This window comes from Xiphophorus hellerii, chromosome 7 (genome assembly GCF_003331165.1).
Source record: "Xiphophorus hellerii strain 12219 chromosome 7, Xiphophorus_hellerii-4.1, whole genome shotgun sequence".
NCBI lineage: Eukaryota > Metazoa > Chordata > Actinopteri > Cyprinodontiformes > Poeciliidae > Xiphophorus > Xiphophorus hellerii.
The window spans coordinates 8,841,403-8,863,090 of NC_045678.1; the positions used below are offsets into that span (position 1 = coordinate 8,841,403).

The 21,688-nt window shown below is 42.2% G+C and overlaps 1 protein-coding gene across 2 annotated transcripts; it reads left to right on the forward strand.

Annotated features, from left to right (window-relative positions):
• Positions 1-1,624: 1,624 nt before the first annotated feature.
• ankrd50l (ankyrin repeat domain 50-like) lies at positions 1,625-20,434 on the forward strand. Of its 2 annotated transcripts, XM_032567627.1 has the most exons (4): positions 1,625-1,751; positions 7,294-8,034; positions 14,907-15,124; positions 16,092-20,434. In XM_032567627.1, exons 2-4 carry the CDS (start codon positions 7,586-7,588, stop codon positions 19,619-19,621), a joined length of 4,197 nt encoding a protein of 1,398 aa, XP_032423518.1. In that variant the 5' UTR covers positions 1,625-1,751; positions 7,294-7,585; the 3' UTR covers positions 19,622-20,434. The 2 variants fall into 2 exon arrangements, with proteins under 2 accessions (XP_032423518.1, XP_032423517.1); XM_032567626.1 differs by lacking the exon at positions 1,625-1,751 and having other exon boundaries at positions 6,950-8,034.
• The last annotated feature ends 1,254 nt before the right edge of the window (positions 20,435-21,688 follow it).

Sequence of the window (21,688 nt, forward strand, 5' to 3'; positions counted from 1 at the left end):
TAAGTTGATATCTTGTTATTAATATTATTATTATTTTGTTATTTGAGTTGCTGAAGCTCCATATCTTCACATTAACAGTCCATATCTTCACGTTAATGGTCTGCGCATTAATGTGTTTCAACCACGTTTAGGTCCGGATTTTGACTGGACCACTACAAAATGCTAATGATTTTCTTTTCCAGCTGTTCTGCTTTGGATCTACTGCTGGCTGTGATTGGGATTATTATCTCAGTTTGTTTGATGAATGAACAAGCTGGAGCTGTCTGACAGACTGAGGGTGGGGGTGAAACCCTTTGCTTCACTGGAGAGTTCATGATCGACTCACTGACTGTAAGGTGCAGGCTGCAGAACAAGCCCAGGGAACCGTCTGTCCATGACTGCGATGTCTGAGCTGAGACGCTGCGTCAGGTTTTCTCCACACGTCTCAGCTTTGCTCTTCTGTGTTATTTGTTCATAAGTTTTCTTTCAGATGCAGCTTCTTAAATGATTTTTTACAGGGAAGAAGATATTCCCAGCAACAATTCAACATAAACCATAACTAACCATGATTCTTTGGTCTTTTTGCGACAATCCTGTCATGAACTTGGAACAATAAACATCCAAACTGAGAATTGAAGAGTATGAGGCGGAGATCTCGGGGTAACTCAGCGTGCTGGAGTTTCTGCGTTGTCCTGGCGTTTGAGATCAATTTGCTATAATACTAATTCCTGAAATGATCGCGATTATCTTAAATGGTTTCCCGTTTTTGAAAAGCGAGAGATGCACCAATAAGGCTTTTCCTACCCAAGACCCCATTTCCAATCTTGTTTGATGTCTACTCCGATTTTTGAAATTAAGCATTAGTACTCATGAAAGTACTGGTGCTTGATAGAGGTAGCAGTTTTGAAATCCACACAGAGTGAAGAAACTACAGAATCATCACCATCAAATAACACCATCCCATGGTAAGTTGCATAAAAAGTGGTTTGATAATGTTTTTTAGACCAATAAAAAGATGGCAGCTCTTTTGCTTGGCCATCAGAGCCAATAAAGGAAAAATAGGCCAACTGCAACCTGGTGACTCATTGGTGCATCTCCAGCCAAAAAAACAAAACAAACAAAAACAGATAAACTTTCACTATTTGCATGGTGAACTTTAGATACTTTGGAAATGGGTTCATAATCTTTCCCAGATTGATGAATGAAAACAATTGCTTCTCTAAAGTCAATTGCTGATGACATTGTGCTAACGCACACCTGAGAGCAAAAACAATCTCCTGCTTTCATAAAGATGATTAAATAATCAAATAGGTCAATTAGCAGAATCTGGATTCTATGTTTCCTCCCATGACTGGACTTTACAGTCATTAAATTTTTTGTTTCCTATTATTTGACAATTCAACTAAAACAACGATTTAAAAAAATGCATAAGTTTGCTTCATAGTAAAGTCTCTTTTTTCTTTTTTTGACTGTTTTCGTTAATGTTTCGCAGACCTTTGCAGTTCAGTTGAATTCAGTCCAACACACAGAGTCCTTTGTTTCCTACCAAACACCATCAGGAGTGAGAAGGGAAAGGAAGCAGATACAGACCGTCAGCACGAGACGGGGTGGGGGGAAAAAAGTAATTCTTGGAGGTGGGGAGAGGAAGCGACAGAGAAGGACTCACCTTTAATGTGATAACATAAAAAGCCAGTGAAGGAGGACACATCCGGTGAAGTGCTCTGGGTGTGTTTGTAATGATAGTCGACGGAGATGGAGAGAGCGTCTGTCAGGTAACACCGGGTTGGTTTCTAACAAACAAAAGATAATAATTTTTTTTAAAAAAACCCTCAAATGTGTCATTTTGTGCTGAGACTAAATATGAGCGCACGGGGGAGTTATGTCGAAAACAGATATTTCATCGCGCCGTTCGTGTTTTTGTTTACAATGGCGTCGACCAGCAGCGCGCGAGCCGACAGTTTTACACATTTCCACGGCGGTTGTAGTTTCATCACTGGTGTGCGTGTCGGTGCGTGGGAAATAAGTCTGACTGCTGCAGAGGAAGCAGACCGGCGGACAGCCTGCCGCGGGTTACCTGTGGATTCCCACACCGGCTGCTGTTCGGTTTTGAAGGACAAATGCCAGAAATGCTGCAGGCGAGTAGGTTTTAAAAAACAAACACTGGGGTGAATAAAACAGAAGAGGAAAACAAAGCTAGTTGATTGTAGACCTTCATACACAGACTGGAAATTATACTTCAACTATCCATAAACGTGTAGTGGAAATTTTATGACAGTTACAGTAGTAGTTTGCAGCAAAATACGGAATTTCCATAATTTATTGTGGTTTTGCTGTGACGCAAGGCCGGAGATGTTGCTGGTATGTTGTTTTTTTTAAAAAAGAAAACAAAAGAGTTTTATTGCTTCAATTTAATAACCCAGCAAAACCGTGAAGCACCATGTACTAAAGACGTCATTTAAACATTTTGTTGGTTTAAAGCAAATGTTTACCATTGAGCTTTAGCTGGGTGTAACTTTAAAACTGGCTGACTTCCTGTCTGACCATTCACTGATCCTGGTTTGATGTCCGAGCCAGAGGCGGCCTGAGTCACTCTGGAGGCCCAAGATGAAACACTGGATCCCCCACTTCTCTGTTTTTTGTTGCTATTTTCTGTATATCAGTTGTGTCAAGCCTATTCTTGGCTCACTTGGTGTGATTGGCTCTCCAAGGTATTTGTTTTAAGGGATAGTGTAGCATTTTTCTTTTTTGAAGTGAGGTTGTGTAAAGCTTATGATAGCTCCATAAACTGTATTAGACAGATGTCATAATCGTGGCATGCAAATATTATTTATTACATTTCTGCACCTTCACAAGAAGTTCAGTTTGTTGCCACAACTGAGCAATGTCCATGTTATAACTACGCCGATGAAGCCGACCGACTTTGTAGTTTAGCGTTGAATCATGGAAGCTGTTTGGCTAACAAAACAGCAACAAACTCAAAAAACTACTTCTGTAAAAGTAAAATACTTGTTCTTGTCATTATTGCAGCATTATCCCTCAGTATTTTTTTTTATCTTAACCATTTCTCACTGCAATATCTGTGAAATGCAGGTAGAGATTGTCACTGCTAACATATTCACAGATTCTCACTTAAAAAAACCCCCCAAACTATCTTTTGGAGGTGGAAGCTGGGTGTTTAGTGAGTAAAAAGATAATTATAAACAGCTTGATTTGAAACATGAAAGAAAGCAAATGCATTCTGTATAACGACATTGTAATTCAGATAATTGTTTTATCAAAAGTGCTTAAACTCCTGGCCATGTTTGACTTTCACACAAATTGCTTTTAAATACACTTCCTGTTTGACAGGTTAATGTAACACAACCAAACCACATTCATTTCTCTAATTACTGTTTTTAAACATCAATTATTGCATTTTTTTATCATCAAAGTGACCTGGCTGCAGGTGAGAGTTAGTTTTTAAAATAAGATTTCTCCTCGTAAAATCTACATTTTAAGATCTATGTTTAAGCAATCAAACCCTTCACAGCTAAAGCTAAGCAAAACTGCAGTATCTGTACCTGGGAGAAAACCAAGACATTTCTGACTATGAAACATTCCAGTTAAATACCACATTAAAGTTAATGAATAAGGTCTACTTCAGACCTGAATGCTCATTACCTGTAACAGGAAACAGCATTTCTTCAGTATTACGTGGCATTGATCCACTAAACTCTGTTGTTTTGTTCCTTGAAGATCCAGATATGTTGTGTGTAGGCCAATTTGTTGCTCAATCAGGTCAGCTAGAAAACTGCTAGACTTCTGTCAGGGCATTACCTAAAAACATGCTGCCTTTGATTTATTTACATCTTGTCGCTAAGACGTTTTCCTGCAGAGCACTGTACTTAAGTGCTATGCTAATGCGTTGATTTTAATGACTCAAAACTTTTCCTGTAAGATTAACTTAGCTGAAACAGTACATAAACCTAACGACGTACAAAGCAAGGATGAGGATGCAAAGAAAAACAAATTTTCAACTTACACAATTTTACAAAATTACAAAAACTTACAAAATTTTCAACTTTCAACTATGACTTCAACTATAACTTTCACAAACTTTCACACAACAAACTACTTGAGTTTGTTTGTGCACAATTAACTGGAACAAGCTAGAATTCGGTACAAGCTAAATGGTCAAAGAGTCGTATCAAAACAGAGAGGCAGCATGTTAGCATTAGCTTAGCATTTCAGCAAGCTGCACTGTATAGAAACATCATCTGTAGCAGCAAATGTGAGTTTATTAAAAACTAAAGCTGTAAGGCTATCCAGCAGGCATTATTGAGTCAAAATATTTGCCAGACAAGACAAAAGAAACAGCAGATACCTGGAACTTTGTCAAAATGCTAATGTAAATGATACAATACTGATCAAATGTACTTTATTTCACTGCGTTTTAAAGCTAAACAACATCCAAGCTTATGGCCGACACTTGATTTTTATGTATTGTATTGAACTAGGAGTTGGCATTGGTAAACTCTTATTCCTAATTAAGTCTCGTCAGTATCTGGTACAGAAAAAGAACATGACTGCCTCATCCCTGGTCAAACTTCATCTCCGCTGTTTGCAAAGTAGCAACCAAGTGAAATTCCCATCTGCTGTCTTTAAGCTTTTCCAACAAAAACTCTCAAGAAGTTTTTGGTTGGTGTGGGCGTCTGGTGTTGTTAAGTAATGCTTAATTATACGTCACATTGTCTGTGCTGGTTGCCTAGCAATGCAATTAATTTACACAGAAGTAAATGTCGTGGTTGAGAGATGAGGTTTCTCCAGTAAAAAGTAGATGGCCAGTTTCCAGGCAGATGGCCAGAGTTCCTGCTTCTTTACCATCTGCACGTCTCAGCAGCTGTCTGGCAATATCGAAGTAAAGATAGTTTCATGTTACAAACCGTCGTTGAGCTTAAAAATAGTATCCACTGACACTAAATAGAGATTTTATATAGATATAGATTTTTTTTTCTACTAATGTGCAACCATGCAAACAAGTTACATAAGAGATATTAACAAAGGCCTCGCTGTCAGTCACTTCATTTGGTATGCAAACTTTCAAGTCCCAATTGAATGTGAGGCAGAAAATTTGACTATATTTAACTTCCGCATTGACAGCATGTCAGTGAAAACTTTGGCTTGTTTTCATAGCGGCCGCTTGCCAGGTTTACAATGCTTTACCACCAGTAATGACAAGAATGTAGACGTCCTCACAGCCCGGTGCCAGTTTTCCTCAGTACTGTCATCAGTTTCCCTGCTAGCAGAACACGTTTCTATTTTCCTGGGGAATATTGTCAGGAGTTTTCTCTCGCAGGCTGACAGCAGACGTGTCCAACAAACATGCATCAGCTTCCTCTAACACGATATGCTTGGTTTTAGAAACTGATGTTATTAACTTTGCACTTTTCAATCAAACTGACGCTTGCCTGTCATTTTGTGCCTCATATGCACAGCAGTGTGCTTTTTTTTGCCTGTATTGCTCTGTCTAGTGAGAAATCTTGCCTATAATCTGTCAGATTTATCTCAGTTCTGCTGATGTTTGATTAGTCGCTGACGTGAAATGAGGTGCGGTGTGTTAATGCTGTCACAGGAACCCTAAACATTCTTTAACTGGATTCTTTAAAGTCTAGTCATTCTGGCTGGATTTTACTATGCAATATAATTTCAGTAGTATGTCATTTTCAAATTGCAGCATGTTACCTTGCAGGATAAAATATTTGAACTAAAGCCACAGATCCAAGTTGCCAGATAAGTCCGGTAGTTGGGCGCAAGAGCAGTCATTCATCCTGTTGTGTTTTAGAGTTAAAATTTTTTTAAATTTGACAGGAAATGTGAAAATATCACTTGATAATTATGTGTTATTAAATATTGGAAGATTAATACCTGAGCACCAACTGTCACGTCTTAGAAAATGCAAACATTTTAAAAAGGCTTAGGAAAAAGGCAATGCTTAGCCTGGTGGGGGCACAAGTAAAGCCTGGTGGCCCGCCAGGCTTATAATACACTGGGGGACACCCTGTACTCTTTAATTATTCAATATAATCATCTAAAATTGTAGTTTTAATATATTTGTAAACTAAGAGCTGTGTCTCCCACACTTATTGTTAGCGCACTATCGCTATACACAATAAGCACATTGAAGAACTGCCTCGATCGACAGTTTTATCGTAAATGTTATTTTTAACATTTTCTTCGCTGTTTGTTTTATGAGAGCATGGTAAAAAAATCTGTAAATTTGAAGATATGACTGAATGCTGTTACTTTGTGCAGTTTAGTGACATAAATCACCCTACTTTTAGTAAGTGGAGTCCTGAAGAATCCTGTTTTAATTGAGAACGTTTTTCAAGGACCGTCTTTGTGTTTGCGGCGTTATGAATGCTACGCCATGCAGTCACCTAAAAAAGAAACCACAAATCTTTTTTTTTTTAAATCATGATTGTTATTGTTATCACAATAGTTCCACGAAATATCACGATAAAATTCGAAGTCTACCACTACTTCATTTCACTGTGGACAATGGTCTGCTCAAGGTGATGCACGTGATTTTCTTCTACACTCTGCATTTTGCATGTTGACTCAAAAAAATCCCCACCTCAGGTAAAATCAGCATCTGACCCTGAGAATATTCTCAGCTTTAAAAACATAGAGTAATTATTATGGTGTACTGTGGCTGTGTGTGCATATTTCTACACCAATTAAATGTCCTTCTCAAGTTTTCTTGAGCGTCTATGCAAACATATTTGTTATCGCAGATAAATTACTCAGATTTACACAAAGCAAACTCAGCATAAAGACTCAAATCACTAATTTAAAAAGTTACAACTGGCCTAATTTGGATTTTTAGAAAATCACGACACCTAAACGTGTAGTGTGGCGTGTTATTGTCCTGTGACTGAACCTTGACCCCAGGTGACTCCTCCTTCCTGTCAGCTAAAGGAGAAAACTCGCTCCCACACGAGTCCTCCCTCTCCTCCTTGCTGTCTCTGAACATGCCGAGACACACCACGAGAGGGTGGAGACAGAAAAAAAAGAAAACAAGAAAAACCGGAGCGCATGAGAGACAGAGAGGCAGAGGGAGAGAGAAGGCAGGAGAACTGGTGAGAGAGAGAAAGCAAAAGGCAGTTTCACGCTGAAGCTGACAGTAAGGTTCGATGTCCTAAGACAGGCGATCACTGGAAGGGGAGAGAAAAGAATTTGTAAACGGAAGACGACACGGGCCGGCTGAGAAATATGTGAAAAATGTTGCTTCATTGACTCATCCTAGCTTTCTGCTTCTGCTTTCTGCCTGAGCAGCTCCTCGATCTGCTAGAGACACATGGCGGAGACCGGCAACCGCAACGCTTCAGATCCAACAGGAAAAAACATCAGAATGAATGAAGAGGACGACGAGTTACAACTGAAGCTCACTTAAAAGTATTTCTTTTTTTTCTTTGTTTTATCCTTGCGACAAATCAAGGAAATCCAGCTGCAGAACTCACCTGGAACATTACCAGACCACATCAACAGGAACCTTTCTTAAGAGTCAGAGTGAGACCATTTGAAGGGGCATGGGATGTGAAGTTGAGTGCACCGACTCGTCTCCTGGATGTCAGAAACCCCGGAGCAAATGAGCGGCTCAGCGTACGGATGCGGCGCCAGCTTGCTCCGGGGCCGGCGCTTCTATTGCCGGGAATGGGCCCTGGACAAGCTGAGGCGCTGCCTGGACGCCCGTCCCACGTCCAGGCAGGCGGCGGGCCTCCTGGTGACTGGGGGTCCCGGTGCCGGCAAGACCGCCCTGTGCACTGAGGTGGCGTGGCCCACCTCAGACTCGGGCCTGGCTGCGGGGCTGGCACGGCGCTGCCTGGCATCCCACTTCTGCCACAGGGAGGACCAGAGGAGCTCGGTGCTGTGGAGGTTTGTCCTGGGCCTGGTGGAGCAGCTGAGGGCCTCCCCCCTTCTCCCTCCTGGCTACGAAGAGACCCTCAGGGAACCGGCCGTGTCTTCTGCTCTGGAGCCCCTCAACTGTCAAAAGGACCCCGAGGACACTTTCAAGAGGTTGGTATTGCTTAGCCGTTAATGAATTAATGATAATACTTTCATGTCACTTGAAGGATTTACAGCACTTTGTGAACCCGAGCCTACGTGAGATTTCCCGTCTATATCACCTGTCCAATGAAAGAGACAGGCAAGTCGCTGGAAGGTGCTGCAGCCATCCTGAAACGGGAGCTGCGGCGTGCAGCGGCATGCTCGTGGCTCATTTCCAACCCGAAGCAGCATAAATTATGTGTTATTGCCCTTATTTTGACGGAGCTGAGGAGGAGAGCCGACATGTGTCCTCACGAGAAACGGCTCATCAGATTCATAATGTGAAAAGCAACCTGGGGGAAAAACCAAAAACCTGTTCTGCAACTTTTGGTTTTTGCAGTGTAAATCTGTTCAAACAGTCCAATGTTTTTACTAAAAACTTCGTAACACCCCCTTCTTCTCCTTTAAGCTTGTTGACAGTCTTTTTGCGACTTTGGCGATTTGATCTGGAGCGTATTACCCAGTTGACTACCGCCGTTACCTTAACCCTGTTACGACCGGCTTTATATTTAGGTCACCTGGAGTAAATTTGATTTTATGGCTGCAGTGAGTAACAGCTTGTTCCGCTTTTTCCAGGGCAACTTCAACTATCAGCATTTGGCAGATTTTCAGAGCTAGTTTGCGTTTTTAACTTTGCAAATACTATTTAAAAGGCTAAGCAAAAATCCCCAAGCTGAATTCTACCAAATGGCCTGCCTCTTCAAATAAGGACACAAGGCAAATAAGCTCAATATAGCTTTTAATACACAGTAATGTGATGATTTTTAATCTTTGTACTTAATTCTGCTATCCCAGGTGTTTTATCCTGTTTTATTTCTTGAGTTTTTTATGCTTTATCTCATAAAACACTTTAGTCAACCTAGTGGTTTTTATTTATCATAGTGTATGAAGGGCTATCCAAAAAAAAGTTTATTATTATTATTATTATTATAAAATGTTGTTTTCTTTTATAGGAGGCTAAACGTGAGAGTTAGGGATTTTTCAAGTTTAGTTCTTGTCTTGCTAGCAGTAGCTAAGCCTCTTAGCATCCTCTTACTGTATATTCTGATTAGATGATCCTTGAGGCTAAAGCTAACGGCTAGTCCAAGAGAGGCTAAGAAAACCAAAGTGGACATCTTCAAACATCTCCACAGGATGAACATGAACCTAGAAACTGTCTTCATGTTAGTATTGGGTGTTTATTTACAGAGGACCTGATTGTTATTTGCAAGAAACATACAGATTGGAGGCCGTGCATCCCTCAGGATCTTCCTGAATGAAACCAGTGCAAAGAGAGGAACATATGAAAGGTGTTCAGTCATATCTGTCTGATAGAGAAAATTTGTCACTTAAACTTTCATAATTGCAAACATATGGAGGAAGGTCGTGGTTTAACTTGTTGGGCTGCATCCAAAGGACATAAAAATTAACTCCCTTTACCCACCATTGCTAGTGTAAAACATGGTGGTGGCAGCATTATGGGATGAGGGGATAACACAAATTAAAATTTCAACAAACCTTGCATCTTCCTCTTAAAGCACTCATCAAGCAAAAACGACATGAAAGTAGCTTTAAAGTCAGAATCAACACACACCCTGTTCTGATTGGTTCATAGCTTCACCCTACATCTCCAGGGTTTACTTTTAATAAATCACCTCTGGCAAAAAGGCTCCATTTCCTCCTTCTTTTGTGTAACAAACACAACAGCGGCTTCCGCTCGCACTGTAGCTAAAAAGCATCCTTTATGTTAAGAAAAAGAGCTGAATCTCTCAGCGTTTTAGCTGCCGGTGGTCTCACTGCATGTAAATGTTAAAATCTTTTGACCGCGGGCGAAGCAAGTCGAAGCCAGGACAGTCGCAGGGGGAAAAAATAGGAGCGCGATAGCCATTCTTTCCTCGACTTATATTTATTTCACGCCCCATAATGCGGCCCATTCACGGAGCACCACAATGGCCTCTCCAGTGTGAATGAATACTACAGTGTTATTTACGACACAACATCCTTCCAGAGAGGGGAGGGGTGGGGGGGGAGCAGAAAAAAAAAGCAGAACAAAGAGGTGAAAAATGCCTCCCCTGCCCCAGTGACCGTCTCGGCACCAGTCAGCGAGGTCACCCTCCTCTCCGGGACTTTTCAGCCCTCTCCCCGGTGTGTTTGTTCTGCGCCGAGTCCGAGGCCTTTCAAGCTCCTGCTCGTGTTTGCTCTCCTCTGGTGTGAAGTGCTGAACTGGATTCCACATTCCCCACGGACTGGCTCGCCGCCAGCCGCCGCTTTCCGTTTGGAGCCCAAAGAGGAAAAAAAAAAAAGCCTGCACTGTTTTTGAGGACAGCCATCAATAAACAGATATGATGGAGGCATGCATATGGGGGTGGGGGTGCACGTGTGTGGGTGTGTGTGTGTGTGTGTGTGTGTGCAAGGTAGCAAAACACAACATACATGCAACGTGCATCTTAAAGCAGCGGGGCGGCTCTCTGAGCCCAGCGGGTCGTTAACGCGGCTCGGGCTGCTTGCTGTAGTGCCGCTCCCGCCGCGTGAAACTGTGCAGACCAAAAGTTCAATGAGTTCGTCTCAGTGTGTGAAACGAAATCAGCACCACCAGAAGCAGCAGGATGTCGGCTGTTACTGTCGACCGCTTCAAACCCCCACTTAAAGGCATCAACATATTATTTAAGCCACATAGACTAACAGGTAGTTGAGTCATTAAACTGCAAAGGATACTTTTAATGTTTCCTGCCCGTCTGTTTCCTCCTAGCTTTGGAGAAAAAAAAAAGAATTAGGGCTTTCAAAAAGTAATTGAAAAAATGTTCTAATTTCTGCATATAGGTTTGGGCTTTGACTATGCCGTTCTAAAACTCCAAAATGCTTTCATTCTCAACCTGTTGCGTTGTACGTCTTGCTGGTGGAAGGTGAACCTTCAGCCCAGTGTCATGTGTTGTATTTTCCTATTTTACCTAAACGTTGTTGTTTGAGATACGTAAAAATTCACAATTACTTCAAAAATTACATATTTCATCTACAAAGATTGTGATTTTTTTTCACCTGCAAAGGATCTCTACTTTATTTCAGTTTATTTTGCATCTCTGTCACTTTTAGATATGTAAATTCACAAAGAAGAAATGTGATGAATGCTAAAATCTCATATGTAATTCAATCTCTGACCCACTTTGCTTTTCCATTTGAAATTACAGCAATCCGATCTCGTAAAAAACTTCCTTAATTCATGCGCTTCAGTTAATAGTTCATGCCTTCCTGGAAAAAAAAACAAACCTTGAACTTTCTGAGCTCAGTGCTCAGAAAGTTCATGAAAATGGTTTCAAGTGAGCTCAGAAATTCACAAATGTTCAAAATCCATCCGAGAAGTAGGTGGCGTTCAGCAGCAATTTACAAATAACAGTCATTTTCTCGTGTTGGTGGTCTCGCCCGCGGTTCCAGCCCAGTCACCCGTTTTGATCTCATCCAAATTATAGCTTAAAAAGAAACAATGGCTGCATCCCCGAGAGCTCAGGAATGCGGTTTATTAGGGGTCCGAACGCGCATGAAGTGATTTACATCCTGCCTTCGCAAGTGTATTTGTCACTAACTCTGCCCTCTAATTACTGCAGGTGTCACAATGACACGCGCCCCTTCAATAAGGCCCATTATATCGCAGCTTCAAAGGTCACCCGCAGATGTGAGTCCAGCACCATCTAACCTGAATGAGGTGGAAAAACATTAGCAGCCATAAAAGGTTAATTGCACTTCCTGCTGGAGTGCATGTGTGTGTGTGTGTGTGTGTGTGTGTGTGTGTGTGTGTGTGGTGTTGTGTAGGTGTGTGTGTGTGCGTGTGCGTGCGTGCTCAGTCGGGGAGTGCTGCTTTATTCAGATGACTAAAGAGCACGGCGGCTCGATAAGCTCGTCGGAGCTTAGATGTGGGTTGACGGGGTTTAAAAATCTACTTTTAATTGCAGGATATGGCCAGCGATAGAACGTCAGGGCTGTTAAATATACACAGATGAGTCAAGACGTCAAGAAATTAGTCCCGAGAGCGCTGATAAGCAACATTTGATGAGCTGCTTGAAGCCAAACTTTAGCCCTATTATAGGATGACTAGAAATTTAAGCTGATAAATAGTAAATGATGTACCAGGAATGTATTTGAAACACATGCATACTGTGTTACAATGGATGGTTTTCTTCTAATTTTTCCATCAGTGTAAAAAAAAAAAAAATGAAGGGAAAAAAAAGCCACTTTAATTCAATTCTAATTTACGTAGAAAAGAGAGAAATTAAATGTTGCCGTTACATACATCACCTAAATATCTTCAAATAGTCAGTGTGGACGATGGTGCTGTTGGCAGGAAGGATATCCGGTAGCAGTCAGTATCGCAACAAATCTGAAGAGGCCTCTGATTGAAGACTGTCGACATCCTAACAGCTCAGTTTCTGGGCAGCAGAGATAATATTCCTCAGTAACATGTTCTGGATGATTCCGCCAGTTGTTAGCAAACTCCGCTAACCCACCTCATTTGCTTTTGCTGCTCCTCTGTAAGTAAGTAAGTCTATGGTTAGAGTTGGAGTTGATCCTCAGCCATTACGATCAGCGGGAGAGACGGTTTGAACTTTGTTCTGCACCCACGAACCCATCTCTTCAACTCCTCTTGTTGCCCCGGTAACGCTTCGTAACGACTGTCGAAAGGTAAAAAGCAAGAGCAAAAAGTCCTTCCAGCTGCACAGCATCCTAAACCAGAGGGAATAATTGTCAAAACATCCATCGTCTCAACTTAAAAAAAAAACATGAACAAACGTAGGTGGCTGCATCCACTTTTCATATAACGTGTGTGGCTGCATCAGACATTTTGCTGCAGATATAAAAATAAAAAAACACCTCACATAGAAGATTTGGGAATCAAAAATAAACTTGAGTTTTTTTCAGGCTAACATACATAGTTGTTGCAGGGCAAATTTAAAAAATATTAGCCTGTCATCTTAGCTGGTGGAAACTTGGTTGTCAAGGGTATTTTTTTACAACTTAAATTAGACAAAGATAACCATGAACTTATTACAGATCTCTTAAAGAGACATCACAATCTGGTATAATTGACAGCAGGTCAAAGCTGTGGAATAATCAGTTTTGAGATTCGGACACAAAATTGGTGCGTCTTTAACTAAGCAACGTCACTGAAGCTTTTTCTCGGAGAAGCAAGTTTACATCAGATGCCAAAGCCATCAGAAACCTGTTGATCTGTTAAGCGAAAGTCAACAGTGACGAATTCATTTGATGTTGAAGTGAACACATCTCAGGGTTAGGGTTGAGGTCATCCTGAGAAAAAAAGAAAAAAACAATCTGTCAATTGTTAGTTACTTATTCTCTCTTGGGTTGATGACCTCTTACAATAAATACATAAAATCTCCCTGATAACTAGTGGACCTTCATAGGCCTTTATAAACATAGACATTAACAATAACCACAGTGCACAGACACAAGCACACACCCTGTATTTGTGGTAAAATAAATGCTTGAGCTTAGCCTCTTTGTGACCTGTCTAAACCGAGCTCGTGTCCTCGCTTAATTACCGATTGTCTCCTCCCAGATCGCGTCAGATTTGTTCATTTTCTAACCGGTTACTCACTGGCTTTGAAGCCACGTTTGAAACAATCAAAAAGAAACACGAGAGATTAATGTATCTGCTTTATTGCAACATAAATGTGGCATTTTTTAAAATATAAATCTGTGGGTGAAGGTCTTAAAATAGACATCATTGGCTTTTACGCGTTAGGTCGCTAATCCAGTAACTACTGTTTATCTCCTTCTCCAGAGGAGGAGGAAACACATATCTGGCAGCTCTCTGCTTTGTTGAGACAGCTTGAATATAACATGCCTAATGCATACACATACGTAGCAACTATTATTATTTTATCCTAAAAAATTACATCTGTTTAGCCTCGGGATCCATCTGAATGAGCAGTTTTCTCCTCCACACTCTGTGTGCACCGAATTCAAATAGCAATTTTGCGTGTTGATATTTATAGCCGTGCCCGACAAAATCTCCTTTGTTTCTGAAGTGCAAAAAAAAAAACTCTCTGTGTCATTTTGAAGTGAGGGAAATGTGCAAATGAACCAAAGCTCCACAACACAGAAAATGATTCCGTTTTATGGATTGAGAAATCCGTGCAGAGGAGGAGCCGTTAATGACTGAGACTATTCTGCGGGTGCCTGTTTAACATGCCCATGTATTGATCTGCATGTGTGTGAGCGTGCCCAGAGCAGAGGGAGGGAAAAATCCCAAAGTTCCACTAACCTGAGTCACCTCTGGCTGCAGGCAGGGTGTGGGTGTTGACTGTGCTCCTTAAAGGCCAATACTCGTTTGGTTTTTGCCAAGCGTTGGATTGTTTTACAGCTCTGTAAGGTGTCCCTGCTTATTATTGCACAGCATAAAGGAGGTTTCTTTAGACAAATTGCTGTCTTAGATAAGTGTTCAACATTGTCGGCCGTTGTTGTGCAGCTGTTGTTTTAATGGAAATAACTGCTAACAAGTTATCGAGTTTAGTTTTTCGTTTTCTGTCCGTGGTTTTAAAGGCCTCAGGTATTGTTAGATGCTACGAATGTATAAAATAGAAAGCAAAGAAACGTCGCCTTTGCCACCCTAAAATGAAATTTGCCTGAAGTAATGGCAAGGTAGTTCTTATATTGATTTGCGCTGCTTCATATTTTGCTTCTATTTAGAGTTCAAATCTCCAGTGCGTGTGTGAAAAAATCGTCCTCACATTTCTTCTGTTCCTTTCAGTCTCTCCGCCGCCCACAGTTCCTGCTGTTTTTACATTGCCGTTTTAAGTCATTCATCTTTCCTTTCTTTTTGTGTGTTTCTTGCTCCCATATAATATCTTTAGAGCAGTTTTGGAACCCCTGCTGGGCCTCCCTCCACCTGCCCAGACCCTGATGATAGTGGTAGATGCTCTGGATGTTCAGTGCGTGCCAGGCGAAAGAGTTGAGAAGAGCGGCTCGATCGCAGAACTCTTGGCCAACAATCAGCATCTCCTGCCCAGCTGGTTGCTGCTGGTCTGCTCCATCCGCCGCCAAAACAAAGATGTGTGCAAGATGTTCTCGGGTATGTGAATTCCTGTGTTCGTGTTGTCTCTGTCACTAGACCCTAGGTTGGAAAATTGTGAGGCCGATGTCGCCTGATTACCCAGGAGTAGGTTATTTGCTCCTTTACTGAACTTAACTCTGCCACCATGTACAAAGACGTGAGAAAGTTTTTACCCCCACAGATGGCAGGTGTGCTTTTTATCACATTTAACAGTTTCTGATCATCTTAAAACACATTTTTAGATTGCCTTTAAGAAAATGAGTCAATATAACTTATAGTTTTACCCAAAACAATCTGGCCTATTTGTGAAAAATAACTGCCTTTTAAATTTGTTGTGTTACACAGCAACAACTACAATCAAGCATTTCTTGTAATCGTTTTTTTCTACATTACTGTATTACCAATGTAAATATTTGTGATTATCTGGGTATATATTTATCATTATTATGAAATTAACCCTTTTATACGTAGTGGTCACTGCAGTGGACAGCTATCTAAAAGCCATTTTCTTGCGTTTCCTGTGCATTTTATGTTCTAAATGCACACAGACCACTGAAGTGGACACTAGTGAATCATACAATACACTATAAACTACTGGCCATCCTGTACTGTAAATGCAAAAACATCTTTGTTAAATCCAATATGGCAGACAAACAAAAAAACTAACTCAGGAGAATCCAGACCCTACTACTACTGTAGATGACTCTTGCAGGTAAAAATAATATTGTGACATCAAGTAACTCCTAAGACTAATACTAGAGATGTATTTTCCAAGTAACAACTTTGTATTTGGAGAAAAATACAACTGATCATTTAGAAAAAAAATGTTGATCTTTTTTTAATGTTTTTTTTCCCCAACCTTTTTTAATGCCTTAAGAAAATTACCAAAAAAATCATGACATGAAGGATTATAATTAATGCATGAAAGGGTTGAGCTCAATAAAACAATAAGCAAAGCTATAAAGAAAACAATTTCTTTGTTTAGGCTTCCGGAGACTCTGCCTGGACGATCTACGGAAGCCGCCAACGGTCCGTGATGTTCAGCAATACATCCTCTGTCGTCTGGATGAGGAGGCAGCGCTGCGGCGTCAGCTCACCCCCGACACTGCAGACATGCTCAATCTCCTGCACATAAAGAGTGGGGGCTGCTTTCTCTTTCTCGAGCGAGTGTTGGATGGCGTGGCAGCTGGGCTCGTGGGTCTTCGAGAGATTCGAGACATCCCTGGGACTCTCAATGGACTCTACCTTTGGCTCTGCCAGAGACTCTTCCCTCGGGGCCTCTTTATCTATGTCAGACCTCTCCTCAATGTGCTTTTGGCTGCTCCAAGTCCACTCACAACTCAGCAACTATTTACAGCAGCCTGGACTCAGGACACCACACTCAACGTCCAGGACTTCCAGAAAAAACTTCATACACTGTCTCCCCTCTTGATCGATGGCCCTGAAGGCACCAAACTACTTTTTCATGCCAGCTTTACAGAGTGGCTGACTGATGTTAAGTACTGCACGCAGAAGTATCTCTGTAACCAGACTGAAGGCCATAGCATGCTTGCCATGTCTCTGACTCTACAAGGACCCCATCTAGACCCCGAAGGTGCATGTCAGTTAGCCACACACTTAGTTTGCTCGGGTCACCATAAAGAAAACCCCTCATTATTGGCACTCTGGATGCTATGGACAGGCCTGCCTCCTCTCACTCCTAGCTGCAATGAAACGCTCTCCACGTCCTTTGCTCAACTTCCTCCACTGGTCAGTCAGGAAGTCCCTCAGCTGTTAATGAAAAGTGGACTTCTTTCGCCAGCCCGTATTTCCGACAAGCGGGCCAGTGTCGGCACACGCTTCCCAGTTGAGCAAGGAGATCCATTAGACCCAATGGAGATGGAGGTGTCAATAAAGAAACTGCTAGATAGTGGGCACTCTGTAAACCAGCTTGAATCTTCTGGACAGACCTTGCTTGCGAAAGCAGCTATTGAGGGTTCTGCAAATGTAGCTAAATTTCTTCTAGCACATGGGTCTGATCCACTCATAAGTGATCATCACGGTCAAACTCCTTTGACTTTGGCTTCCAGACAGGGTCATGTCAAATTTCTTTCTATCTTACTAGAATGGATGAAAAGCCAGAGCACAGAGACCGCAGTGGCAATGATGGAGCACATTGACAATGAAGGTTGGACGGCACTGCGCTCTGCGGCTTGGGCAGGACACTGTGAGGCTCTCCGCTTACTTCTGGACGCAGGCGCAGATGTAAATGGATGTGACAGTGAGGGACGTACTGCCCTCAGAGCAGCTGCATGGGGTGGTCACGAGGAAATTGTCCTCACCTTGCTGGACTATAGGGCACAAATTAATAAAGCTGACAGCAATGGGCGTACACCCCTTATTGCTGCTGCCTACATGGGCCATCCCGAAACCATCGAAATATTGCTGAACCACAATGCAGAAGTCAACCTAGCTGACGGAGATGGACGTACTGCCCTGTCAGTTGCTGCTCTTTGTGTCCCAACTGCTGCAGCGATCAAAGGTTACGGAGAGGTAGCAAGTCTGTTACTTGAACGTGGGGCAGATCCAGGCCACAGAGACAATGATGGAATGACGCCACTGCTTCTTGCAGCCTATGAAGGCCATGAAGATGTGGTTGAACTTTTGTTGGAAGCAGGTGCAGATGTAGATGAATCGGCTGGCCCTGATGGAAGCATTTCTGCCGCAGCTGCTGTCACACCGCTGTTGGCAGCTGCAGCGATGGGTCACATGGACACAGTGTCCAGGCTGCTCTTCTGGGGTGCAGATGTGGATGCCATTGACTGTGAAGGCAGGACGGCACTGTGCCTGGCAGCAGCAAGGGGCAGCTTGGAAGTAGTCCGTGCCTTACTGGACCGAGGGTTGGATGAGAATCATAAGGATGACCTTGGCTGGACCCCACTGCATGCTGCTGCCTGTGAAGGCCATCGTGCCGTATGTGCTGCTTTGACAGATCAAGGGAGCATGGCACGAGTAGGAGAGATGGACATTGAAGGACGCACCCCTCTTATACTGGCAGCCCAAGAAGGCCACCTGAGTGCTGTCAAGCTACTACTTGACAAACGTTCTCCGATTGATCATAGGGCATATGATGGACACTCTGCATTGAGTGCTGCATTTCTGGAGGGCCATACTGAGGTTGCAGAACTGCTTATGAAGAGAGGGGCTGATACTGATGTGCGCGATGCAGAAGGTCGGCCTCTGCTCTACCTCCTGGTGCTCGAAGGTTCCCTTGATATGGCCACTCTTGTCATAGAAAAAGGAGGCGTGCCACTCGAATCCAGAGACTCCGAGGGCCGCACAGCTCTTCATGTGGCTTCCTGGCAGGGCAGTGTGGAGATTGTAGACTTGCTTTTAAAACACGGGGCAAACCCCAATGCACAAGACACTGAAGGGAGACCACCAATACATTCTGTGGCCTGGACAGGAAATGGAAAAGTAGGACATCGTCTCATGGAAGCAAATAGTGTACATATAGATCTTGCTTGCCATCAAGGGGCAACGGCTCTGAGCATCGCAGCTCAAGAAGGACATGTTAACATTGTGAAAATGCTTCTTGAAAAAGGTGCAAATCCCAACCACATAGATAAATATGGACGCAGTCCAGCCAAAGTGGCTGGAAAACATGGGCATGTTACAGTTGTACGGCTCTTGGAGAGCTACGGAGCTAAGCCATACCTAGGCCTGTTGCCTAATTCTAGTACTGTATCTCCTTCAAAACCAAACAAGATCGTCTCGTCGGGAATGTTGCAGGGTAACGGAGTCGAAGTGACGGCCGCTACCTCCTCCTCTTCAGTGTCCTCTCCCAGTTCCACTGGAGAACGATTCCACTCCATGCAAAGCTCCCAGACCTCGTCTACCTGCCACTCACTTGCTACTGTGCAGACAGTGCCAGCCGACAGTCTCAGTTTTATCCAGCAGATCCAGCAACATTCACTGCCACGCAGTCGGAGCCGACACTCCACCCTCCCTCCGCCGGGGAGCTCGGGCATGGGGAGTCTCCATGGAAGTAGCCAAAGGCTTCCAAAATGCCTTCCTCCACCTACTGTTTGCACCGTTACGGCTATGGTACACAACTGTGATCCCCCTCAGAAAGGTTTGTCTTCTGGGCTTGAATACCATGACAAGAAGAACAAGCAAAACTCAAACTTGATAAAAGCAGAAAGAGCTGCAGGTGGTAAATGGAACTCAGTCATGGCTTCTCTTGGTATAATGCCAAGCAAGGACAGCCCTCTCAGTGCAAAAAGCAGAGAGATTCCTTCGTTGGACTACCCATACAGACTACAGAGCCCATCTCAAGTGGAAGCTTGGGATGCCCTGCCCCAGAACATTTTAGCACCTGTTTGTTACAGTTTCTCCCCAACCCCACCTAGCAGTGCCTTGACAGATGATGTTATGGTCACTACAGACCCGCACCTTAATCTGAAACAGGCCATCAAGCTACAGTTTGAGGGCCCCACCAGTGCAGCCTTATACAAAAGAGAGACACCCCTGTGAACAAGTAGGTCATTCAGTCTTTGGTCTTTCTTCATAAACCTTTAGGATTTATTTTATTTGAGCACGTGATCAACAGTTAAAATGATAGATAAACATATATTTCTTCTTTATGGTTCAAAGTAGACATCTGAACTCATTGTATTCAGATACAGGAGTATGAGATCTTTTGTCACTTTTTTTCACAAAACTTTGGGAAAAGTCAAGGTTTTTGATTAAAAAAAATAAAACAAATATTTGCATATTTTCTGCCACTTTATGTTGTGGAGTAAGGCTTCCCCCTCCACCCTGAACTGTCATAACTCAGCATTTTTTTTTATGGAACAAATTTTTCAATTTTAGCGTTGTTTAATTTATTTTCTCCTTCAGACCTGAGAACTCTTCCCCTCGTTTTGTAGCTTTCAAATGAAAAATTAACCTTATTTTTTTCAAAAGCAGAAAGGCTTCGGTTTTGATTTTTCTTTGAATCAGCTAATATTTTTTTTAAAGAACTAAGACTACATCCTTCGCTACTTCTAAACACGTTACAAAAAAAAAACAAACAAACAGTGAATTGATACCTGCTGAAGCCTGCTGCTGTGTGGGCTGCTGATTCAGAAATCCACAAACGACGACCTGCCCTGCCCGCAGTTTGTCTGTGAGCATGCCGGAAGGAAAGCTAAATCTGAATCAACAAAATTTGGTATGGATGTGGGAGGATCGTCGGGAGACTCGTATGTCGCTTGAAGATTCTTTTGTTTGTTTTGATATTTTTTAACTCTGTTCATATTAATTACACTCAAAAATTAAAATGGCAACCAATGCTTTAAAATCTCACTCGTGTGCCTGGTGTGGTTATTTCTGGCTCGCTTTGTGTGAGCTATAACTGTGTTCTGCACTCAAACGAAATGTCAAAGGCATCTTCTGAAGCAGGAGCATCCCGCAGAGATGAAAGTCTGGTAGGGGGCAGATGGCGACCACCCGGGACGGTTTTGATACTAGAGAGGAGGGCTTTTCACACCATCACTGGTGGTTTTCGCTCATTATTTGAGGAATAGCTGTGAGGTTTGTCAGAATTACATCTCTGAACTTCTTTGCTAGTTCTTTGTCGCTTTAAGTTTTACCTTAATGTATAAAAGTTTAGATTTCTGTATGAATTAGCTCAACTGAATTACCGCAGGTTCGGCGTCAACAACCTTCATTTGCAGTCATTATAAGCTCTAACTGCTAATGAAAACTCTAAATTCAATTTCCTTGAAAATGTGAATAACTGATCAGCGCCATGAAAAGTAGATTTTTTTTAATATAGAAATATTATGACTGACAAATTCATGCAAAAGTCTGCTTTTTATGTCATCGGCTCCCTCCCTAGTGAAGGTAAGCCAACTAGGTCGTTCCTGGTAATGTATTACTTTATTACAAAGTCATAAAGTAATATATCCAACCATATCAATAACAATTTGTTTAACAGAAATTTGTGGTATAAAATATGCACAAGAGAAATCTGAGTATTGGCCAAATTCATGCATACATGCAAATAATTTCATTTTAGACACAGCATACACATATCTAAATGTACATACTTAAACTTTGAAGGTCATGCTGTTTTTTTGTTTTTTTAAAGAAATATACATATGTAGAAATTTAAACAAATCATGTCCAGGATGTGTGGGGTTTGAATCAGGAACCGGTCTAGATCAAGAACATGACCCTCTGTGTCTGGGACACGCCTATTCTCGAACAAATTGCAAAGAAACACCAATTTCAGAGTTTGAGGGCGATTCACAAGTTGTTGACCGCAGCTGGAATCAAGAGTTTTAAAGCGCCAACTCACACAAACATATCCAGGAAATGGGCTGCGCCATTTGGGAGTCTTAGTGTTAAACCACGTTTGAATCACACAACGTCACTCAGGAGCATCTTTCCTGGGCAATGGAGGATGTCGCTCAAAGAACTCTTCAGAAGAAGCTACATTTAGCATTGCATTTGAAAGGCAAGGTTCTAAATTGCTGCTGTTGCTCCACTGAGTAGAAAGTTACTGAAAGCTGAATTACTGACTGACCACACTGTGCTTAACTGGTCATCAAACTG